General features: G+C 35.8%; 1 protein-coding gene across 1 annotated transcript in view; it reads left to right on the top strand.

Moving 5' to 3' along the window:
- Positions 1-22282, top strand: part of MUC6 (mucin 6, oligomeric mucus/gel-forming) — a 69088-nt gene that overhangs the window by 24778 nt on the left and 22028 nt on the right. Inside the window, exons 10-33 of the mRNA XM_068684353.1 lie at positions 1043-1250; positions 3400-3522; positions 4511-4631; positions 5497-5635; positions 5798-5902; positions 6267-6339; positions 6647-6784; positions 7879-8040; positions 9095-9189; positions 9831-9963; positions 10870-11119; positions 12305-12357; positions 12457-12566; positions 13377-13528; positions 14312-14453; positions 15055-15165; positions 16445-16630; positions 17070-17309; positions 17394-17550; positions 18295-18438; positions 18933-18995; positions 19984-20028; positions 20795-20992; positions 21918-22187. Coding sequence (XP_068540454.1) covers positions 1043-1250; positions 3400-3522; positions 4511-4631; positions 5497-5635; positions 5798-5902; positions 6267-6339; positions 6647-6784; positions 7879-8040; positions 9095-9189; positions 9831-9963; positions 10870-11119; positions 12305-12357; positions 12457-12566; positions 13377-13528; positions 14312-14453; positions 15055-15165; positions 16445-16630; positions 17070-17309; positions 17394-17550; positions 18295-18438; positions 18933-18995; positions 19984-20028; positions 20795-20992; positions 21918-22187 — 3418 coding nt within the window. The remainder of the gene's footprint in view (positions 1-1042; positions 1251-3399; positions 3523-4510; positions 4632-5496; positions 5636-5797; positions 5903-6266; positions 6340-6646; positions 6785-7878; positions 8041-9094; positions 9190-9830; positions 9964-10869; positions 11120-12304; positions 12358-12456; positions 12567-13376; positions 13529-14311; positions 14454-15054; positions 15166-16444; positions 16631-17069; positions 17310-17393; positions 17551-18294; positions 18439-18932; positions 18996-19983; positions 20029-20794; positions 20993-21917; positions 22188-22282) is intronic.

The raw sequence follows: 22282 nt of genomic DNA, 5'->3' as shown, positions 1-22282 counted from the left end.
GCTGGATTTATATCACTTGTATAAATCCACCAGCATTCAGCTCACAGCCTTCTGAAAATCAATGCAGGTCATCACAGGAAATTCATGGAACTCAGTGAAGCTTTAATGAACTTCGTACTTAACAACTAACAACCCGACATTATGAGCTGTACAGACATGAAGACATTCAATAGTACTTTAAACATACATGTATTGCCAGGTAACACCATTCACAACGGGGTCAACCACTATCAGCTGTATCACTTCCAGTCTTAGATGAGAAGAAAATCAGCATACCTTCAACATGATGCATCCAAATAAATATGGTTTGACCAAGGGCACTTGGTAGCAGCAAAGAACAAAGTGCTTATATTTCTTTGAATTTGCAGATACAAGAACCAAGTCTTATTTAGTAGGATGATCTTCTTAAGTTGTTTGACCAAGGAAATTCAAATCATAATTTCCACAGAGAACAGGAGTTTCTGTGGGTCCTGCGAGGACCAGACTGTCCTGAGCCCTGTGAAGAACAGCTTTACCAATATTACTTGTATTCACACTGAGAAAATTACTTTGATCTGGTGAATAATTTCTGTTGGATAACAAGTTTAACCTTTTTATGTTGTTTCTTTTTGACATGTTAAACTTCAGTAGGCAACATCAGAGGTAATACAGAGGTATCAGTTGCATGCGTAACGGAGAATGCATGTTGCTATCTCCATATATTGATGTTTGTCCTGGAACACATTCCTCTCCCTACTGACTCACCATGAGACAGCATATTGCAATGTCTCAGCCATTTGTAGGGAGATTGATGGTACTGAAACAATGACTACTTTTCAACTTAATGAGAAGTGGAATTCCAAATATCAAGATTTTTCTATTATACAGCACATTTATATTCCCTTCCATTTGTGAACTTGTAATGCATTTTAAGCCAAATGCATATTACAAAACTATAGGGGGGAAAAAAGGCAACAGTAAAATCATAACTAGCAGTGATTTCCAATTGTGGTTTTCATATGGGAAAAATACTACTAGGAACTTTTTTTTTTTTTTTATTTAGGCCATGATCTGCTCTCAGCTACTTAACCTAGTGTCACCAACCTGCAGTGTGCCAAAGGATGGGTTTGTCATTCGTTGTCAGCTTGATATGCAGGACTGCAGTGAGCCAGGACAAAAGAATTGTACTTGCTCTACACTGTCAGAGTATTCAAGGCAATGTGCTATGTCCCATCAAGTGGTGCTCAACTGGAGAACTGAAAACTTCTGCTGTAAGTGCAGATATTTTATTCACAGAATCACAGAATCATAAAGGTTGGAAGGGACCTCTGGAAATCATCAAGTCCGACCCCCTACTAAAAGTAGGTTCCCTACAGTAGGTTGAGCAGGAAAGCATCCAGGTGAGCCTTTTATATCTCCAGAGAAGCAGACTCCCCAGTCTCTCTGGGCAGCTTGTTCCAGTGCTCTGTGACCCTCACTGTAAAGAAGTTCTAATGCATATTCACATTGATTGTACTTAATCTTGCTATGTATTACACAGAGGGAGAATGATTCTTAACTGGAATTCAAAATCAACTGATAGAAAAGTCTCTTCTGTCATAAATCAAGCAGAAAATATTTCCTTAAAAAAACAAAAGTGGTATTTGGTAAGACATTGAGAAGGAAAACATGGAAATATCAAAGGAGAAAGAGGAAGTATGAAAAGTAGCTCCTAGGTGTAGATCAGTGTCATAAAGGAGGGAAATATCCACCATGTGAAAACAGTTGAATTTCTGACAGGAGGCTATTTTAATATAGTGCTTTGATTATCCTACTTGGTAAAGTAGCCAATGAACAGGGACAACTTTTAAATAGGCCCTGAAGCTTTTGAACTTTTTTGCTAGCAATTGCTATAGCCCTTTTATTCATAGCTTTTCAGTAGTCCATTTTCAGGTTTTCAGCCTTCTTAATTACAATTACTGACAGGAAGCAAATAGAAACTAAATCTTCCATTATTCTCCGAGCTGTACATGACTGGACACACTTTTGTTTTTTCAAATGCCTGTTTGTTATCAAAGTTCTGATTCACTTTTTACAAGATCTACCTGACTTAACTTAAATCTATAGTCAGTATTATGGAGCAGGATTCATTGTTTTATAAAAGATCATTATGATCACAAAAGAGTCAAAAGTAACTGAAACTGATGTTATTATTTCTAAACTAATTCACATACTAAACTGCCTGAGATGCAGCTCATGCCAACAAAGAGGAACTTTTAAAATGACCAAGCTTAACGTCATATTGTCCTTCAAGAACACATTATTTAATCATATTTATTTTTTATATGTATTTATATCCAAAAGTAGGAATTGGTAAAAATAAATTGCTTTGGTCGGAACATACTTTTCTTTACCCCTTGAAAAAATCAATTCTTTTGAGAAAATCTTTGACATTGGCTACCATTATGATTTTAGCATAAGAATGGTGAAAGCCCATTTTTCCTTTCAAGGCCTCGTATCATTTTGCCCTACCAGCATCTCCCATACTGTTTTCTTCTGTTTTCTTCTTGATCTTCATATGCGCTGGCATAACTCTTCATTTTTTGTTTTCTATTTAACAATGAGATTTTTTTCATTCTTTCCTCTTACTGAAAACTTTCCCTACTCATTTCCATTATTATCCCCAAATCTTTAATATGCCCTTCTTTCTGAAATAATTTTTCTTCTCCTCCTGTCCAACGTTATCCCTCATACATGTTGGTAACCCATTTTATTTTTTGTTTGGTCTGCAATAGGTTTTAAACCTTCAGAATTATTAATTCTTCAGGGGATTTTGTAGACATTGATAAATATTAGTAAGGCACTATGTAAATTTACAGAACTGTACAATAAGTCTTAATAATCACAGTAAAATCACGGTCTTCTCAAAGTCATAGCAGTTTTCATACAACCAATAGACCGTTACAAAGATTGGTAGTAAAGTGATAAAATGCAAAGCTAAAAAAGGAAGGAAAAAAAAGGGGCAGGGGAGTGCCAGGTAGTGACTGTGAACCTTTTTTTTTTTTTTTTTTTCCAAAAACGAAGCTGAGAATCTTCAAATTTGCTAATATATTCCAAACATACAAAGTTAATGAACTTCTTAGTTTGAATTGTTTCTTTGTCAACCTTGTCTCTAATGCCCCCTTTCCCCACCTCACTTTCCTCTTTCAGATGGTGAAAAATCTCTGCTTGAATTTAATACATAATAAAAACAGAAATTAATAAAGGCTAGAATGGTGATGATGATGAAGAATATTCCAATGATGAACTGAGTACTTAGGTGGGGTAACAAGACGTTAATGCTAGTAATCACAAGGTCTTCTCCATCCTCTGTGGCAGATGAGAGATTCTTCTATGTTTATACTTTAGAAGCCTTAACACTTGCACTGTTGGTTGTTGCAGCTGTGGGAAAATGTTCAGCTAACCAGATCTATGAAGAGTGTGGTTCTCCGTGTATTAAAACCTGTTCCAACCCAGAATACAGCTGTTCCAGTCACTGTACCTATGGCTGCTTTTGTCCAGAAGGTATCATTTTTGTATTCATCATAGAAGACCTAAAAGACCCATGCAAATATTTTTGGAATATATCTATAGTCAAATGGAAAAGACTTCTGGAACAGTAAACTGGCATTGTGCTGCTAGAACTGCCATTTCTGAGAGAACATGATTTAACTGGAGTCTTGAATAGTCATGGTCATTAAAGATCCTTGGTCACTGTTTGCTAGAACAGTCATAAAAGCGTTTTCCTCAGATGACCATAGCACGCAAAGGGATAATTATATGCTGCCTTCTTATATTTCTGTAGTATATTGAGTAAGCAAATAGAATAAGATATGTAGCAAATTGAGTAAGATATAGTTCATTTCCTCTCCTAAAGTGGTATCTATCCTTTCAGAGCACCAGCAAGAGGCAGAGTACCTCAGAGAAATTCTGCAATATTATAGGCATTTTATAAAGCTCCTTTAAAGTAGTTCAGGATGAACAAGCATAGAAGAACTGTAATTATGACTATCATGTTCATTATTTCCTGAAGCTGAAACCAGAACTGAATTTCTGGAACTGAAATATTCCCCAAGGTTGTTGTGATATGGGTATTTACATTGTTATCATCACTTTATAGTAGTGATAAATAACATGTTGTGATATACACATTTAAAGCTAGATTTAGGAACTAGATTGTGTCCATCCCAAAATTCTCAACCTAGTTAGAGCACCATAGCGAAAATTTGGAAAAAATAAACTTCAGGCGTAGTGTTACTTTAGGCTAAGTTCAAATGAAGACAATTACCTGCACTTTCATGTAACAAATTAGCCAAAGTCCATTATCACTTGTAAAGAGTCAGTTTTATTTTAATTAAGGGAAAATTTCCTCCACGTTGTATTTCTAACTATAGGCAGTGGCTGTGCAAGAATAGCATTTGTGAGCTGATTTTGGAAGACATACAAGTTATAATAGCTTTAGTGTTAAGTAATGATACAGAAAAGTATTTCTGTTGTTTGCCTTCTTTGGCAGGAACTGTTCTTGATGACATCTCAAAGAATCGAACATGTGTTCACCTTAGTCAGTGCCCATGTACACTGAATGGGGAAACATATGCTCCTGGTGAGACAATGAAAGCAGCATGTAGGACGTGGTGAGTAGCAACGGATTCCAAGTGACTGAAAAATGTATCCTAACTCTTCTGAAGACAGCTGCAAATGTGTGAAATCATCTCTGAGGTCACCTTCTTTGAGTGTCACAAACTACACATTTTTAATTTAAGATGCACATGTTTTATTTCATGATTCATCTGCAGAAATATAAATGCTTGAAAGAGGCCACACAAAACAATAACATTACCTCCTATGGAAGTGGAGGTTAGTTAGTACAAAACAAATATAAAAAATTTACTTCTTCCTCGCTATCTCAGCAGTTTTAATCACCAAATCAGTCCTTAAAACTGTATTTTGGTTCTGCAACAGAAAATAATTATTTAAGACAGTATTTTTTAAATTTGGAAATTATATTAAATGCAGAATGACATTTTTGTAGTGTTACTTCTCTTGCTGTCATCATTCAGATAAATAAAGTAGAGGATAAATGCTGGAAAGTGGCCTCAGAACTAAAAAAGCGTGCTTTTCATGGGTAATCCATTCAGCAAATTTTATAGCATTCCATACCAGAGTTCAGCAGCTTTAAATTCAGATAAAAAATTTCAGCTCATATAGTTACATGCAGAAAATCAAAGCACGGAAAGTGTGAAGGGAAAAGTGATTAAAAGTTTTTGTCTTCCACCACTGGCAAGTTGCTGAGATTTTAAAATGAAAGTGAAGAAAAATTTCAAAATAGTGGAAATAAAAATTCAGTTTATATACATATGTTAGATAGTGTATACAACTGATTTATCGTGCTGATCAGTTATAGCAAAACTTCCAGAACACATAATCAAATTCTCTTTGCTTATAAACAGTATGGTTGCTATGAGAATAATCTTAACCCAACTTTCTTTTTTTCCTCAGTAAATGTACAATGGGTCAATGGAATTGCAAAGACTTGCCCTGCCCTGGAAGGTGTTCATTGGAAGGAGGCTCCTTTGTTACCACATTTGATTCTAGATCATACAGGTTCCATGGAGTTTGCACTTATATTCTTATGAAGGTAATTTCCTGAAATGTGGAAACACACAAAATCAAATTAATATAATTTTAGTCTACCTTCAGTATCTTCTTGGAACACAAGCTGAGGTGTTTCTATGATATGCATTTGTTTCACGAATAATTTCTACTCTGACAGACTTACATTTTCTTTATTTTCCTTCAGAGTTCAAGCCTTCCAAACAATGGAACCCTAATGGCTGTATATGAAAAGTCTGGTTATTCTCATTCTGAAACATCACTTAGTGCTATAATTTACCTGTCTACGAAGGTAAGCAATCCCTCCACAGGTTCTATCCAGCTCTTAAGTAACCAGGATAGTAAAATAAATATGTAAAGTCATTGCTAGTAACCTGAGATGAAAAATTATGGGAAATAGATATTATACATAAGCTCCAGTGTATGCATTGAAGATCTGTGTTGCCAAATCAACTTATGGAATTAGAGTTGCTGTGAAGAAAACTACAGTATTTTCAAAGTGAAAACTGAAAGCAGTATGGAATAACATGAGAAAAAGCCTGAATCAGTCTCTTCCTAATATGTAGGTCCTTGACAACACACTTGCTAAAATAAAGAAAAATATAAATACCATCAGTATAGCTATTTGCTTCTGATTCTATGTCCTTTTCATACAGGACAAAATTGTGATTTCTCAGAATGAACTCCTTACTGATGATGATGAACTTAAACGGCTACCTTACAGATCAGGTAAAGAAAAGGGAATATAAGTAAAATCTGAATTGTATTAAATATCTGTTTTACAACACACAACCCAGCTTCTTTTCTCTAGTAATTGCCAATAGCAGTTGTTTTAGAGGAAGGTTAAAATCTTTCCCTATTCATCTGTCCCTCTGTCGAAAGTTGTATGTGGATGGAGAAGATGTGTAGACAGAATGCTAGAACATTTATATATGCATTAAAAATATATGCAATATATATATATATATGCATTAAAATCTGTAGCAGTATTCCTATGCTTCAAAATCTCTATTTAAAAATATTCTTATCCTTTTAGGAGACATCACTATTTTCAGACAGTCCTCAATGTTCATTCAAATACATACAGTGTTTGATCTGGAAGTTCTAGTTCAAACATCACCTGTGTTCCAGGCCTATGTGAAAGTTGGATCACAGTTCAAAGGCAGAACCCTGGGTAAGAAATCGAGTCCCCATGTGAAGGAGAGAATATACAGAGTGTAATTTTGAAAGCTCAGTATTCAGCCTTTAAGGAATAACCATTCTTCTCTAGATTAAAAAAAATAATAATAATAAAAAAAAGCTGCATTGGGAAACAGATGTCAGGGAAAAATAAATTCTTAGCACAACTTTAAAAATAATCAATGGAGTTTGATGGGAGACATTTTTCATGTGTAATATAATAATGTTCTTGAGAGGTGGGTCTATGTGAACCTCATCAAATTCAACAAGGCCAAGTGCTGCAAGTTCCTGCACCAGGGTTGGGTCAGTCTGAAACATAACTACATACTGGGTGATAAATGGATCGAGAGCAGCCCTGCAGAGTACCTTGTGGTACTGGCAGATGAGAAGCTCAACACAAGCTGGCAAGGTGCAGTTGCAGCCTAGAAAGCCAACCATATCCTGAGCTGCATCAACAGCAGCATGGCCAGCAGGGCAAGGGAAGTGATTCTCCCCATCTATTCTGCTCTCCTGAGACCGCGCCTGAACTACTACATCTAGGTCTGGGGCCGCCGGCACAAAAGAGACATGGACCTGTTGGAGAGCAGGTCCAGAAAAGGGCGAGTAAAATGATTAGATCCAGTCTGTGTTTATTGTGCAGCAACATTAACTGCAAAGGCACAACCTGCATTCTAGTTTTCTGAGGGGAAATAGAGAGGCTTTGAATGTTTAAAAAAGTCTAAATGTATATTATTGTCATTACAGATTTTATATACATAAGAAAACATGCAAAAGTATTTCATGACCTTTCTCTTTTTTCTAGTTTAAAACCACTGAAAATGCTTTATTCCAAAAACAAGACAAAACTTTTTGTGTGCTTTGGTGTCATAGAGCAGAAGTGGATAACGTTAACCTGAGAAGTTAGAGAGAGGCTTAGTGACTGAATGCAAATGTAATCAAGATTCTGTGGCTACTTGACCTAAAATATTCAGTGACATGCATCTAGAGCTTCTGACAAATTTTTTTCACTATTGTAGAAGAATGAAACATAGACCATTGTGTACATATTTTTTGGTGTTCAGTCATCTTTTGCATTTCTAATGTTATTAGGTTTGTGTGGCAATTACAATGGAGACACTACAGATGACTTCATGACTAGCATGGATATCACTGAAGGAACAGCTTCCCTGTTTGTAGATTCCTGGAGGGCAGGAAATTGCAATCCTGCTTTAGAGAGAGAGACTGACCCTTGTGCTTTGAGTCAACTGAACAGTAAGTAGACGATCCAGTTGTAACAGATCTCTCCAGCTAGCTTTGTCTGCCACTTCCATAAACCCAAAGAGGATTTGAGAGAAGCATAGGCTGAGACAGTTGAACATCACAAATTCTGTCGCCAAGAAGACATTTCTGATTTGTGGAATATATATCTAGTGAAAACTCACTAGATCTCATTCTAGAGATCTGGGATTGAGATAATGAATGAGACTTTTTGTTGATATTTCCAGTGAAATTGTAACATCCATGAATGTCTTAGACTGTTGTTCAGCATTACAGTATCTGAAATCCAGGCTTTACTTTCTCAAGTCCCTACAGCTGTTGGTATTAAAAGGCACCCAGCTGAGCTGCTTGAGCTAAACTATAGTCTTGCAAGACATTTGAAGTTGTCCTTTTGTTGAATCCATCATTGCCAACAGCTCAGCTAGAGTTGCATGCCTACTTTTGCAGTTAGAAAGTAGAACTATGGTTTGAGAAAAGCAGAACCAGCTATAGGAAGGGAGTCCAGAGAAGGCCAGCAAGAATAATCTGTAGTCTAGAATGTGAGACCAAGGATAAAAGGGGACAAATACACTAAAAGGAGAATTTAACAAGGAGAAAAATGAATGGAAATGTAGTAGTTTTCAAATCTGCTAAAAATAAAGTAATAGTATCCTCCACATCACTGGTAGAAAAGATAAGACATGATCTGCAATATATTGTTTTTCTATTAGATAAATATTCTAATCATGAACTCATAATTTGTTTGTTGAATTTGATGATCTTGAAGGTCTTTTCCAACTTAAATGATTCTGTGATAACAAAGCATTTTAACAGATTGCCTGGGATGTTAAGAAATCTGAATTACTGGAGGCAATTAGTAATAGGTTAGTCAAATGTTAGTCAACACTAATGTAAGCATTCCTGGTGTTTCTTGGCAGGGATATTGACCAGATGAGCCTTTGAGATCCCTTCCAAGCCTTGAATTCTGTAACTGGCAGGGCAAAATCTCCTACTCACCTTTTTCCTCACTTTCACTGGTGTTTAATGTCCATGGCTTTGTTTTTCTTAGAAATATCTGCTGAGACTCATTGCTCCATTCTTACGAAGAAAGGTACAGTGTTTGAGAAGTGCCATACTGTGGTGAACCCCATTCCTTTCTACAAGGTAGGAATTACTATCCATGGAGTACAGAGGGCGTCCAAATATGGACCACATTGTGCTTACATATAATGTGCCACTCATTGGGATCAGCAATGCATAAAGGCTAAGAAACAAGCATGTTTTTGTCTCCACTACACTGGAAGTGTGTTTGACCATAGACTGCCAATCTCATCCCTAAGATTATATGGACAGCACTCTCAGACATATTGTTTGATTTTTGGGTGGTCCTGTGTGGAGCCAGGAGTTGGACTCCATGATCCCTGTGGATCCTTTCTCACTTGGGATATTCTGTGATTCTAAGAATAAGAAAATAGTTTTGCTTATGCTGCAATTTTCCATGTCAAAGACTTTAACTCTGTAAAGTATTGTTTTTCCCTGGTGCGTAACTGAGCTCATTACATTTGCCAATCTCTGTGAAACATTTTGAGAATTAAAATTGAAAAGTGGTGAATATACAAAAGTATCTTCTAGGTACTGAGTATATTTTCTTCATATCAATCAGACAATTAACCCGATCGTTTTCATCAATTTTAGTTATGCAATAATATGTGTTTTGCTTGAGTTACTTGAATAGTTCAGCATGTTTAGCACTTCCAAATGTCTGCTTCTCAGTAACAGAATAGTTACCATGTGTTGGGTTTCAGAGATGCGTCTACCAAGCCTGTAATTACGAAGAGACCTTCCCTTATATTTGTTCTGCTCTGGGATCGTATGCACGAACATGCAGTTCGATGGGTTTAATCCTTGAAAACTGGAGAGAGAGTATGGACAATTGCAGTAAGTAACTGAACAACCTCAGGTCAGTCATCAGATTATTGCATGCATAGAGGTCTATTTATTTCCGTTTAAGTGATTCAAACATGAATTTTCTATCACAAAAACTGAGAAAGGATGAGAACATATTTTAAAACTACATTAGTCATTAGAAAACAACTATATACTGTTTAAGCAGACCAACTAGTATGTACAAAAGCCACGTTCATATGAACTGGTGACTTCACAGATGTGTCAGAACACAACAAAAAATCATAAATGATACAACAGTATTCTAAGCAGTGTCCACATCATCTTAAGAGTAATGCAGAAAGTAATTGATGGAAAAAAGAAGAAAGCAGAAGTGGGTTAGCAGATATCGAACTTACAAATACCCTGCTAGTCTGTTTCAGAAAAGGACTGTTATTTTAAGACTTTTATCAAAAACTTTATTCACATGCTTTAAGATAAACATGTGAATGCTTCCAGGACTTGATAGTTAAGTGGTGGAATAGACAGATAAAACTATACTGTGTCATAGGGTTAGGAAAAACAAGGAAAGATTGGTTGCAGATGTGATTTTGGCTATTCTGCATCTTAGAGATTGACACAAATTTCACAGTTGTGTAAAAATACATTGGTATTTCTGCAAAGCTTCCTTTTGCATCATTTCATTCCAAGACACAAAGAGGCAATAAGATATTTAACCTTGAAAAAAACGAAACAGCCACATGGCTGTTGTTAAGCCCTGCTCTGTAATACTGTTTACTACAGCTCCACATCCTCAGGAAGAGAAGCCATAGGTAGCCTTAAGCATTGAAGCTATTGATAGAATATATGTTGTGGCATTTTACTCTGAGTGCAGTGATCTTTCACAGCAAAGAGGATAAGAAAATGAAGTGTAACATACACTCTTCTCCTGTTTTATAGCCATTCCCTGTACAGGCAATCAAACATTCAGCTACAACACTCAGGCATGCGACAGGACATGCTTGTCACTCTCCTACCGAGCCCTGGAATGTCATCCAACTGACATCCCTATTGAAGGCTGCCATTGTCCTAAAGGAACGTATTTGAACCACAAGAATGAGTGTGTTCGTAAATCTCACTGTCCCTGTTATTTAGAAGATAGGAAGTACATCCTACCTGATCAGTCAACAATGAGTGGTGGGATTACCTGGTAAGTGTAGTCAACTAATTTGAAATGAAGAGATGTCTTCAGGTGTCTCTGTGGATTAACCACAGTAAGAAGCTAAGCACTAAAGAGCTGCTCATTCACTCCTCCTTAGTGGGATGATGGAGAGAATCAGAGGGTAAAACAGGAAAACTCATGGATCAAGATAAAGACAGTTTAATAACTTTCTTTGCTATTAATAAGCAAAAATAAGCTTACTTAATAAGCAGAGTTGTGTGCATAAGCAAAGCAAAATATGGAATTAATTTACTACTTCCCATCAACAGGCACATATTCAGCAGTTTCCAGGAAAACAAGGTTTTGTCACACATAGTGATTATTTGGGAAGACAAATGCCATAACTCTGTCTGTCCCCACTTCTTCCTTCTTTCCCCCAGATTCATTGCTGAGCACAGTGTCATGTGGTATGGAATATCTCTTTGGTCAGCTGTCCCAGGTGTGTCTGCTCCCAACTTCTTGTGCACCCCCAGCCTACTTGTTGGTGGGGCAGGTTAAGAAACAGAGAAGGCCTTGAGATTGTTCAGCAACAGTTATATAACATATATATATATGTGTGTATATATATATATATATATGTATATGTACATGTATATATATATATATTTAAAAAATAGCTATATAACAAACTAGTACATTGGTCAGTTATCAACACTATTTTGATCACAAATCCAATACATAGCACTAAACAAACTGCTATGAAGAAAATGAATTCCATCCCAACCAAAAACAGTATGGTCTCTGTTATTTTAATAGCAAAGGAATATTTTTTAAGATATCTTTTTTGTCACTTCCTAAAATGACGAGATTCTTAAACGGAAAATGTTTGACAAACCTTAAGCTTGGAAATGGTAGAAAATTAGAAAATAATAGGTAAAATCTGATTATTCCTAGTCAAAGATAGTAGGAGACTTTGCCAACCACATTTGTACTGCTGTATACAAACAGCAAGATGGCTCACCCTTCACTTTCTAAACTGATGCTACTGTGCGCTAAAAGCAAAAAGGGCAAACTGATCCATGTTCTGTTCTGGAGGATGGGGAGGTACTACTAACACAAATGAAACACCTTCAGTGGTGAATAACAAGTTGTCATTTTGCAGAAAATCTGTATTTCTTTCTTAGGAGAGAACTGCATTGAATTTTTTTTTTTTCTATTTGTTTTTTCCCCTAGCTACTGTGTTAATGGGAGGCTCAGTTGCACTGGCAAACCTCAAAATCCTGCAGGTATGGGTCTGATTTGGTTTACTTTGTAACATATTCTTTTCTGCTTTAAAATTGCTACTTCACAGTTTCCTATGTTTGTTTTTCTTCCTTTTTGTATAGAAAGCTGCAGAGCTCCTAAGAAATATATATCATGTTCTGACAACTTAGAAAACAAGTATGGAGCTACATGTGCCCCTACCTGTCAGATGCTGGCTACTGGAATTGAATGTGTGAGTTTCACAGCCCTGGGATATTAATCCTCTAGGGGAGAGGAAGAATGTTCTGGTAGTTACCTAGAACGTGAGAAATCTGGGCAGGATTCAGTTCCTTCTAGAGAAATTAAAGGAAATATTTCTTCTAACATATATAATTGAGCACCAAACTTCTTTCTATGGACAGTAGACAGTAAAAACATACACACATTCAAAAAGGGATTAAGGGAATTAAATTAAATGGATTACTGATTTGAATTATATGAAACAAATAGAATAAAAATCCATTAAGGATAATATAATCCTTCACTATCACCTCTGGCTCCATAAGCTACATGTTGCTAGAAACTGACAGAACATGTAGTATATGCTTTCTGTTCGATTCTTTCACAAATATCTGGTGTTGACGGTTGTAGGGTTCAAGATACCTAAGCTAGGTGGACTTCTGGTCTATCCTGATAGGGTTTTCTTTTGCTTTCATACTAAGGAAAAAGACTGACTGGAACATTGTAATGTAATAGTGTTCCGTGGTATAAAGAAACTTATATTGTGCTCTGTTTGTCTGAACGGAACGAAAGAAAAGTATGTAGAAACAAAAGAAATTTTTCAGTCTTCAAGTATGTTTACTATCTCACACAACAGGTATATCTTATAACTTCAGTGAAACTAGTTCAATTGACTAGTTGAATATTAGCATGAAGAAAATCATAACATTTAAATCAAATGAAAACTAGAACTGAGCACAGATTCATTCTTGACACCAGTCACGTACAAGATAAAATACATTTTATGTTCTTTTTCATTTTGCAATCGGTTGATCTTTACCAGATACCTACTAAATGTGAATCAGGATGTGTCTGCGCTGATGGGCTATACGAAAATCTTGATGGCAGGTGTGTTCCAGCTGAGGATTGTCCTTGTGAATATGGTGGCCTTGCGTATGGAAGAGGTGAACAGATCCAAACTGAATGTGAAATCTGGTAAGGGTCACACCACTTTCTATTCCTGAACCTCTGTTTCACTCAGCCGTACAACTATATAACAAAAGCATTCAGTTGATAGGAGAGTAGGAAATAGCAAAAGCTGAAAGCTAAACTGAAGGAATATAATGACAAAGCACTATATTCCTTAAATAAAGAGAAGCTTAACACTTGGCAATATTTATGTACAAATGAGTCATGGTCTACTAGTCAGCTGTACTGGCTTCAGGGATATTTCTTCCACCTCTATATCCAAGGAATAAGGGCATCCTTTGTAGGGCATATAAATGTAAACTATGTAAGGTTGAGGATTAACAGCTCCACAAGGATTAACAACTAAATAAAGATGAGGGTGCTGTCTTCCTTCTTCTCTATAGATATAAACAACCTCCCAAAAAGATTGCTTCCATCTCCTTAGTAGCATTATCAAGGTACTTTATTCATTTTCCAGTTTCTAATCTAGTATAAAAATCCACCAGCACCCAAACAGCACAGAACACAGATACCTGTTTTCATTAACAGCAAAAAGAAATGAGCTTGTATTTTTCTTTAATGGAAAAGAAAGAAAAAGAGAGTGAAGGTTTCTTTATCATGAATTAATTTTCTCAGCAATCCATTACTTTTATTTATGTATTTATATCTTACATTAATTGTGACTTGGTCACAGTGTACACAAGTCAATTAAATGAATGTCTTATCTATAAAAATGTATGTATGTAAGAAGATGTAGGTTAAGGTGCTACTCCTGTGAAATCTGAGTATAGTTTCTCTTCTCACTCCCAGCACTTGCAGAAAAGGCAAATGGAAATGTGTTCAGAAATCAAAGTGTTCTTCAACGTGTAATCTTTATGGAGAAGGCCACATCACCACTTTTGATGGACAACGTTTTGTTTTTGATGGCAACTGTGAATACATATTAGCTATGGTAACCTGGATCTTACTGCTTCTTTTGGCTATATCTTAGCATGAAGGAATACCTTGATTTAAATGGCTGGTGAAAATATCATAGGATGTATTTTATCCAATATAGCACCCTGAATCTTTCTAAACACTTAAGGTGATTTTATATGTGCAACCAATTTTAGATTAAATAACATATAAAGTCATAGATATGTAACATATTTTCTACCAGTCAACTATGTCTTTCAGTGAAGTGATGTCAGTTTGACCACCAAACCAGAGGTCATCACTGATACCTCCCAAAACAATGAAATAGCTAAAGCATGATACCCCAGTAACTCTTTCCTTTCTACCTACAAAGGTGTGGGTTCTGCAAGGAATAGAATGGTTCAGCTATGAAAGCTGTAAAATATTCTAGAACCGATCTTTTATTAGCCAACAGTGAATTTTAAGACATTCACAGATGGGCTGTCTCTCACATGAGAATGAGAATATCAGATAGAGATGGCTTGCTGTGCTGAAAGGCAGAATCACAGCCATGACATGTCTAAGCTTTCTTTACTTTGTTACACTTCAGACATAGAGTTTATTAGGTCTTTTTGCATGTATTTTTATTTTTTTTTTAGGATGGCTGCAGTGTTAATAGACCTCATTCCTCTTTTAAAATCATTACTGAGAATGTCATCTGTGGGAAATCAGGGGTTACATGCTCTAGATCCATCAGCATTTACCTTGGGGTAAGATCTTTTTCTGTTATCCAGCAGAATAGTCATTTAAGTCCATACTTGCTTCAATTTTGGAAACTTCAGATATGTCTTCGAAGTGGTGTCTTTATATGTGAAATTATGTGCTTAACCTGGAGCTTCATTGTTAATAGAAACTGCCATCGTTTTTATCAGTTCTCATGTCAGTGTTTCAGTCCTCAAACTTCTTCCCTATGTAGAAGCCACAAAATTTTGAACCTTACTTACTCAACAGTGGGCTCTGTCAAAAGATTATTTTTTTCACTAAACTCAGTCTAAGAAAACACTAGTATAAAATTGAGGAATTCTTATCATGGATGACACACAAAACCTCTCCAGATTTCTTACTCCAGGTAATATCCACCAATTCAAAATACATCCAGATCGCTACTGTTTTACCTGAGATACATCTTTGAAATTAAAGTAATGAGCAATTATCCTCATTTCTACTGCTGTCTGACAGCTTCCAAAATCAGATAATTTTTGCCCTTGGCTGTACTTGAACAGTAACGCCCAGTAGTATCAGCTCATTTTAGTCTTTTCACTATCAGACAGAGAGAAGTATAGGGACAGATGAAATGTGTAGTGACTAAACAGTCACTACAAGCAGTACACATTTGCCAGGTTACTGAATATTGGCAGTTCCAGCTCATCAGTGCTGTGCTGAAAAAGTTTATTGTTTGCTCAGGATCCAGCTTGATAAGTGCATTTTCCAGACAAACCTTTCTGTTTATTATCTAGACTCTGAAACACTGCACTACAACAGGATTTGTAAGAGTACACTTGAGAGTAGGAGATAGTAACAGAGCTCTAGTGTTAGATCTATTTTCTCTGTAACTTTTTATATTTTATTTCTAAGAATACATGAAGATGTACCTCCTGTACTCTATTGGCTTCATATAGATGCCCATACTATTTCCAACAAATGCTATTGTATGTAACATTGAGAATTAATGAGGACAGTTGTGTGTATATATATATATATATTTAATATTTCTATGGAGATTTGCATATACGTTAAAATAAAAAAAGAAACAAAAGGCAATTATTTTGAGATAGGGTGACAACCCAAGGAAACTCAACTACCTTTTAAGATCTCCATCACGGATGACAGAAAGTTATTCAGCAGTATTTGGCTACTGTAGAATAAACAGGAATGACAAGATGGTCTGTAGCAGACCTTCTGTATCTGACCTTCAACATGTGTGACACAGAAAGTAAGAAAAATACTGAAACTTGGTAAGTTGTAACATACACGTAATTTTTGTTCCAGAACCTGACACTTGTACTGCGAGATGAAACCTTCTCTGTTTCTGGGGAAAATCCTTTAGTGCGATACAGTGTGAAAAAGAATGCTCTCCACCTGATGTTTGATATCATTATCCCAGGAAAATACAACATGACCCTGATCTGGAATAAGCACATGAACTTCTTCATCAAGATCTCCAGGGAAACACAGGTATTGCAGAATAACTTCCTCAGAAAACTATCCTTCAGTTCAGATTGAACTGCCAATTTGATGACAGTTGTCTTGACTCTCTATGATGACAAAGGTTTTTCAGAGATTCTACTAACAATTCATTTTCTATTCATCATTATGTCTGAAAAAATCTAACTTTATGTGATTACCCTTCTGCGTGACAGGAACCTTTTGAGTTAAAGAGCTTGTATTTTATACAACAACTGCATGTTTTGCTTGAATTTGATAAATGATGACAAAGACAAATTACAAATTACACTTTAGAAGAGCAGGGCATCCACTGATGAACAGGACCTCATGCACAAGGGGCTAAGAACATATGAGAGAGTATTTGTAGATTACAATCACCAGTGATGCACAGGAAAAAATGTCAGTAACTGAGAGGGAAAGTAACTTACCATGTTTTTATTTTATGCAGGAAACTATTTGTGGTTTGTGTGGGAACTATAATGGCAATATGAAAGATGATTTTGAAACCCGAAGCAAGTATGTGGCATCAAATGAGCTGGAATTTGTGAACTCTTGGAAGGAGAATCCTCTCTGTGGGGACGTATACTTTGTAGTGGACCCATGTAGTAAGAACCCTTACCGTAAGGCTTGGGCAGAAAAGACATGTTCCATCATCAACAGCCAAGTCTTTTCTGCCTGTCACAATAAGGTAAGAATACCTTACAGCTTCCTGTTAGGTACTTGTAGAAAGCAATGAATCCTAGAAAATTCATGACTTAATTTTCCGATGCAGGTGAATCGTATGCCCTATTACGAGGCCTGCGTTCGAGACTCATGTGGCTGTGACATTGGAGGGGATTGTGAATGCATGTGTGATGCCATTGCGGTATATGCGATGGCATGCTTAGATAAAGGTATCTGCATTGACTGGAGGACCCCTGAGTTTTGCCGTAAGTTTCTTTAAGCTTTCTTTAATCAGTTTAAGAGACAATTATTTTTATCATGAGTATATTAATATGGTAACAAAGGAAATTGCTTACATACGCACCTCAGAGGGTATGTTTTCTGTATGGGCCAATAGTTGATTTCAGTAACGTGAAGTTTGAACTCTGTACTTTTCATTTGTGCTAAATTAACCAAAATATGTCTGTTTTTACCGTGGAATAATGAGAAGATAAATGATCACAGAAGGCAGCATATTTTTTCTGCTGCTACTGTATAGTGAATAGTCAGTTTGTAAGTAGATGGAATATGAAACTGTAAAAAAATGTTTTCTTTTAGCTGTGATGAATTCACTATTTGTGTGGATGTCAAGGGAATAAAGACAGCTGTGCTGGCTGGAACACTGTAAAACAGGAAAATATCAGTGTGTCCCAGAACACCATACATGGAGGAAAAGAGAGGATGAGTGTTATAAATCAATGCTAAGCTTGTCATCTTTGATGGTTTCTTTCACGCACTCACTATATTATACATTAGAAATTGTGGAAATGTCTGCATAGTCCGTTCACAGAAAAAGAAACTGACTCATCTCACTAAAGCATACATTTCATTGTACATCAGATGGTGATAATTCCAGTGACAAAAATTTTGATTCAAGCCATTAACTAATTTTGTCCTCCATTAAGTACTTTGAAAATAATGTCATTAATTTGCAAAATTCTGACTTCTCTCCTGTTTTTTGTCCTTTTTAGCTGTCTATTGTGAGTATTACAATTCTCATAAAAACACAGGAAGTGGAGGTGCTTTATCCTATGCCTACAACAATGACAACTGCACCTGGCATTACAGGCCCTGTAATTGTCCAAACCAAAACTACAAATATGTCAACATTGAAGGTAATTGAAGCTATGCTATTTCAAACCACAAAGCAGTAAGATAATTATTTTCAGTCATGCCATGGTTAAATAGTCGTGCTCTAATTGGTGTTGTCTTTAAAGCAGTTTTGCTGATCTTTACCTTACTACTACTGCTTTAGATGCATAATCAGTGTAATTGCCTGTACTATACCTAATTTTGTATTGACCTCGGATTAGCTTGAAGAGATATCCTCTGACATGCACCAAATTAAAAGAATTTGCTCTGTTTATGTAAGAAATATATGTATTATCTGAGTATTATTTCTATTAGACAAATAGATATAGTTGGAGTAAGAAAAAAAATACTACATATACCGATCCTTCTGAGGATTATGTTGGAGGTGGTTGCCTAAATATATTAAGTTGCAATCAATACAATTTCTTCATAAAAGAAAGATTATTTAGATTATACACATAGTATAGACTACATGCAGTTCTCTGAAGAAGGTAACACAAGTTTCTCCTTTCTTCAGGCTGTTACAACTGCTCTCATGATGAATATTTTGACTATGAGACGGAAAAATGCATGCCATGTGGTAAGTAGGGACCTACATACTCATTGTCTTTTTGTACAGTAACTAAAACCTTGGTGTGTTCTCAAAGAAGTATTTTTCCTAGTACCTCTCAATTAACAGTGAGTATTCATCCTAGTATAACTCTTCTTCAAAAGAATCTTATTAGTGTACTGCTAATATGTAAAACTTTGGTTGATAAATAAAGTAATGAAAATAACTAATTAAAATATAGATTAGGGTAAGGAATGCTACAATAGAGAAGCTGTATGACCCTGACTGATTTTAATCAGGAAGGTGAAAAATTCTATTAATTGTGTGAGTACTTCTCAAAATATGGGTGTTCCTGAAAGTTCATTGATGTTCTAATCTATATGAAGTAAAGATGAAAGTATAGGTCCCAGATACATTCAATGCCTTTCTTAAACAAAGAAAACATGTAGAAAGAAATCAGACCTAGCTAGTGGACTTCGCATAGCAATTCTCCTTAAATTGTTTGTTTTTGTTTGTATGTTTGTTTTAATTATTTTAACTTAAGATTTATTACCGTATGGTGTGCTACTCTGAAAACTTGTCTTACTAAATAATGTTGTGAATAGACTCCATCTGCACAGTTTGGATTTCCATGCAGATTTAAAAAATGACCTCAAGGACATTTTTTTTTTTCGTTTTATGGAATTATAGCCTGTGAAACTGGAATCTCAGCTGGTGATCTCATTTACACATAAAAAAAAATAAATAAATTCAGAGAGTGCCCTTATCCATAAAAGACATAAGAAAGGCAGCAAAAATATGCTCGTGTATTATTATTGTGAGGTGTATTAACTTTTTCATCATTGTTTAAGCCCCCCACTGAAGTAAGGAGTAGCGAACATTTTCAGGATGATTTCACTAAGTAACACAATCCTTGGAAAGATCTTTATTTTTCTCCCAATCTGAAATTAGCCTTATTTGGAATATTTTTAATATGTTTCCACTCACAAATTTAACCTGTTCTACCTTTATCCAACAGGATATGAAAGCATTAGTACTACACCTGAAACTTCACCTTTGACAGGTTAGTTAAGCAGTTGGCTAAAACAAGTACTTACACAGTGATGTACGTTGTTAGATGTGTTTCTGAGATAACTAGTATCCTTTTTTGCTTGATATGATGACATCACCAGTTTCACATGCTTAAGATGCAATAATGAAAAACTACTCACTATTGTAATTATCACATTTTATTCTAACATGTGTTAGAAATCTTAAATTGGGAAAGGAAATTATTGAGAGAACAGTGTTCCCTGAGTACACTTAGGCACTTCCAGATATCAACAGTGAAATACCTCTCTAAGTCAAAAACAATTTCTGTTTTGTTTCTGATACACAGAAATCACACCAAAAAATCACCACAATTTTTAATGGTGACTGACCTTATAACACTGGGTCAGTTTAAGAAGGTCTTCATGGAAACTCATGTGTACCAAGCCCGAACAGCCTGATCCACAAAATAAATCTGTATATACTGATCTTTAATTTGTTAGAAATTACAGTAATTTCCATGAAGATGAAAAGCATTGGGAAAAAGTTATGCTGATGGCTGTCTGAATAAGCTTCTGCAAAAATCCCTGTTCAATATATATACTGCAGATAATTGCAAAGGAATAGATAGAAAGCTTTTCCCAAATATTTCATTTAAAATTAAGGTAGTAGCTATTAATAATTGTTATTACAAGTAGTTGTTTAGTTTTTTTACTTGAAAAAAATAAATTTATATAGGCATATTTATAATAGATTATTAAGAACTATTTATTATCCTCTGATTTTGATTTTTCTCTTAGTAACAACAGTGCAGCCTAACATAACAAGAAGCTCTACTGCAGTCACATCACCCGCAACTCTGCTACCAACATCACCTGCTATTACCTCTTCTGCATCTACTGTATCAACTGAGACCATGAGTCCAACAATAACCTCAAAAATCACCATTCCAAGAACTTCATCAGCAACACCTCTTGTCACAATAAAGTCAACAACTGGTAGGTTGTTAGCGTTACTGTCTAAAATAAATTACACCAAACCCATTCTATACATAGTTTAGACATCACTCTACTAAGAAGCTGCTAGGTATTGCAAGCTGTCTCAACGTCCAAGCGTAAGGCTGCAAATTATGAGGTAGGCAAAGCAGGCTTCGAGAAAGGAGTTTGCAAACCAGAAATGTTCAGAAGCGTAGATGGAAAGTGCCTGGAAAGAGAAAGGATATAGATAATAGTTAAAAATGCAACCAAAATAACTTACGTGTGAATCATCAGAGAAGCACATTAGAACTTCTATAAGCAGTGAGCCACCTCAACTCCAGTTGGATTTATTAGCTTAGTTTCAGCCTGTTCTGCCCGTTCTACAGTTAGTTCAGTTATGAGGAAACTAATAATAGGATACAACTTACCATAGACATGCAGTTCAACTAAAAATCTATCCTGGACCCAGGCTATCAGAGAAAGTGGAAATAAAAAGAGTTACCACAGGAGTTAAAACAAAACTTCAAGGGCTGCCATTGTGCCAGGTGACTTGAGCACCGGGACAAATGAAGTCCTATGTTATCTGATTTTGTAATACAAATTGAGAAGCTGAAACTGTGGCCAATTCAGAACATAATTTCATTGGCTAATCTTGTCATTAGCTAAGTCATACAGACTGTAGCTAATAAGTCATCAAAGCTAACTTCTTAGAAAAATCAAATGAAAAATAATCTAGCACAGGAAAAACACACAAAATGAGATCAAAGAAATATCTGAGATGAGAAAACAAATACAAGTGGAAAATGTATGGCAAGATTATGAGAACACAAATACAAACAATTACACACAAAGCATTGAAAAGAGCAAGAGCAAAATTTGGGTTTCTGGAATACGGGTTTAAGTAAATTGATTACTCACATTATATTCTTTACTTTTACTCCAAAAGAACATACAACATTGGTTTTTACTACGCCAAGTATGACCACAACTGTCACTACACCCTCCATAACTACCTCAACAAAAAGGACCACATCCAGTAAGCCGATATCTACACCTACTGCCTCATCAACCACTGCTTCAACAGAGACAGAAAAAGTAAGGGTCACTACACCACTCTTCGAGACCCCTACAAAAAAGGAAATGACAACCACCTCTATATCTTCTCATACTACATCTCAGATTGCAACCTCCAGCCAGCCTGAACTAACAACAGTAGGTAAATACTGATTGATATCTGTCATGTGAAACCGTCACTCAGAAAACATGTTAATGGATTCCTTGTAATAAAAACAGGCATTCTTACTAGATGTC

Source organism: Anas acuta, chromosome 5, assembly GCF_963932015.1.
Source record: "Anas acuta chromosome 5, bAnaAcu1.1, whole genome shotgun sequence".
Classification (NCBI taxonomy): Eukaryota; Metazoa; Chordata; class Aves; order Anseriformes; family Anatidae; genus Anas; species Anas acuta.
The sequence above is the reverse complement of the archived record's forward strand: the minus strand, read 5'-3'. Positions and strand labels throughout refer to the sequence as shown.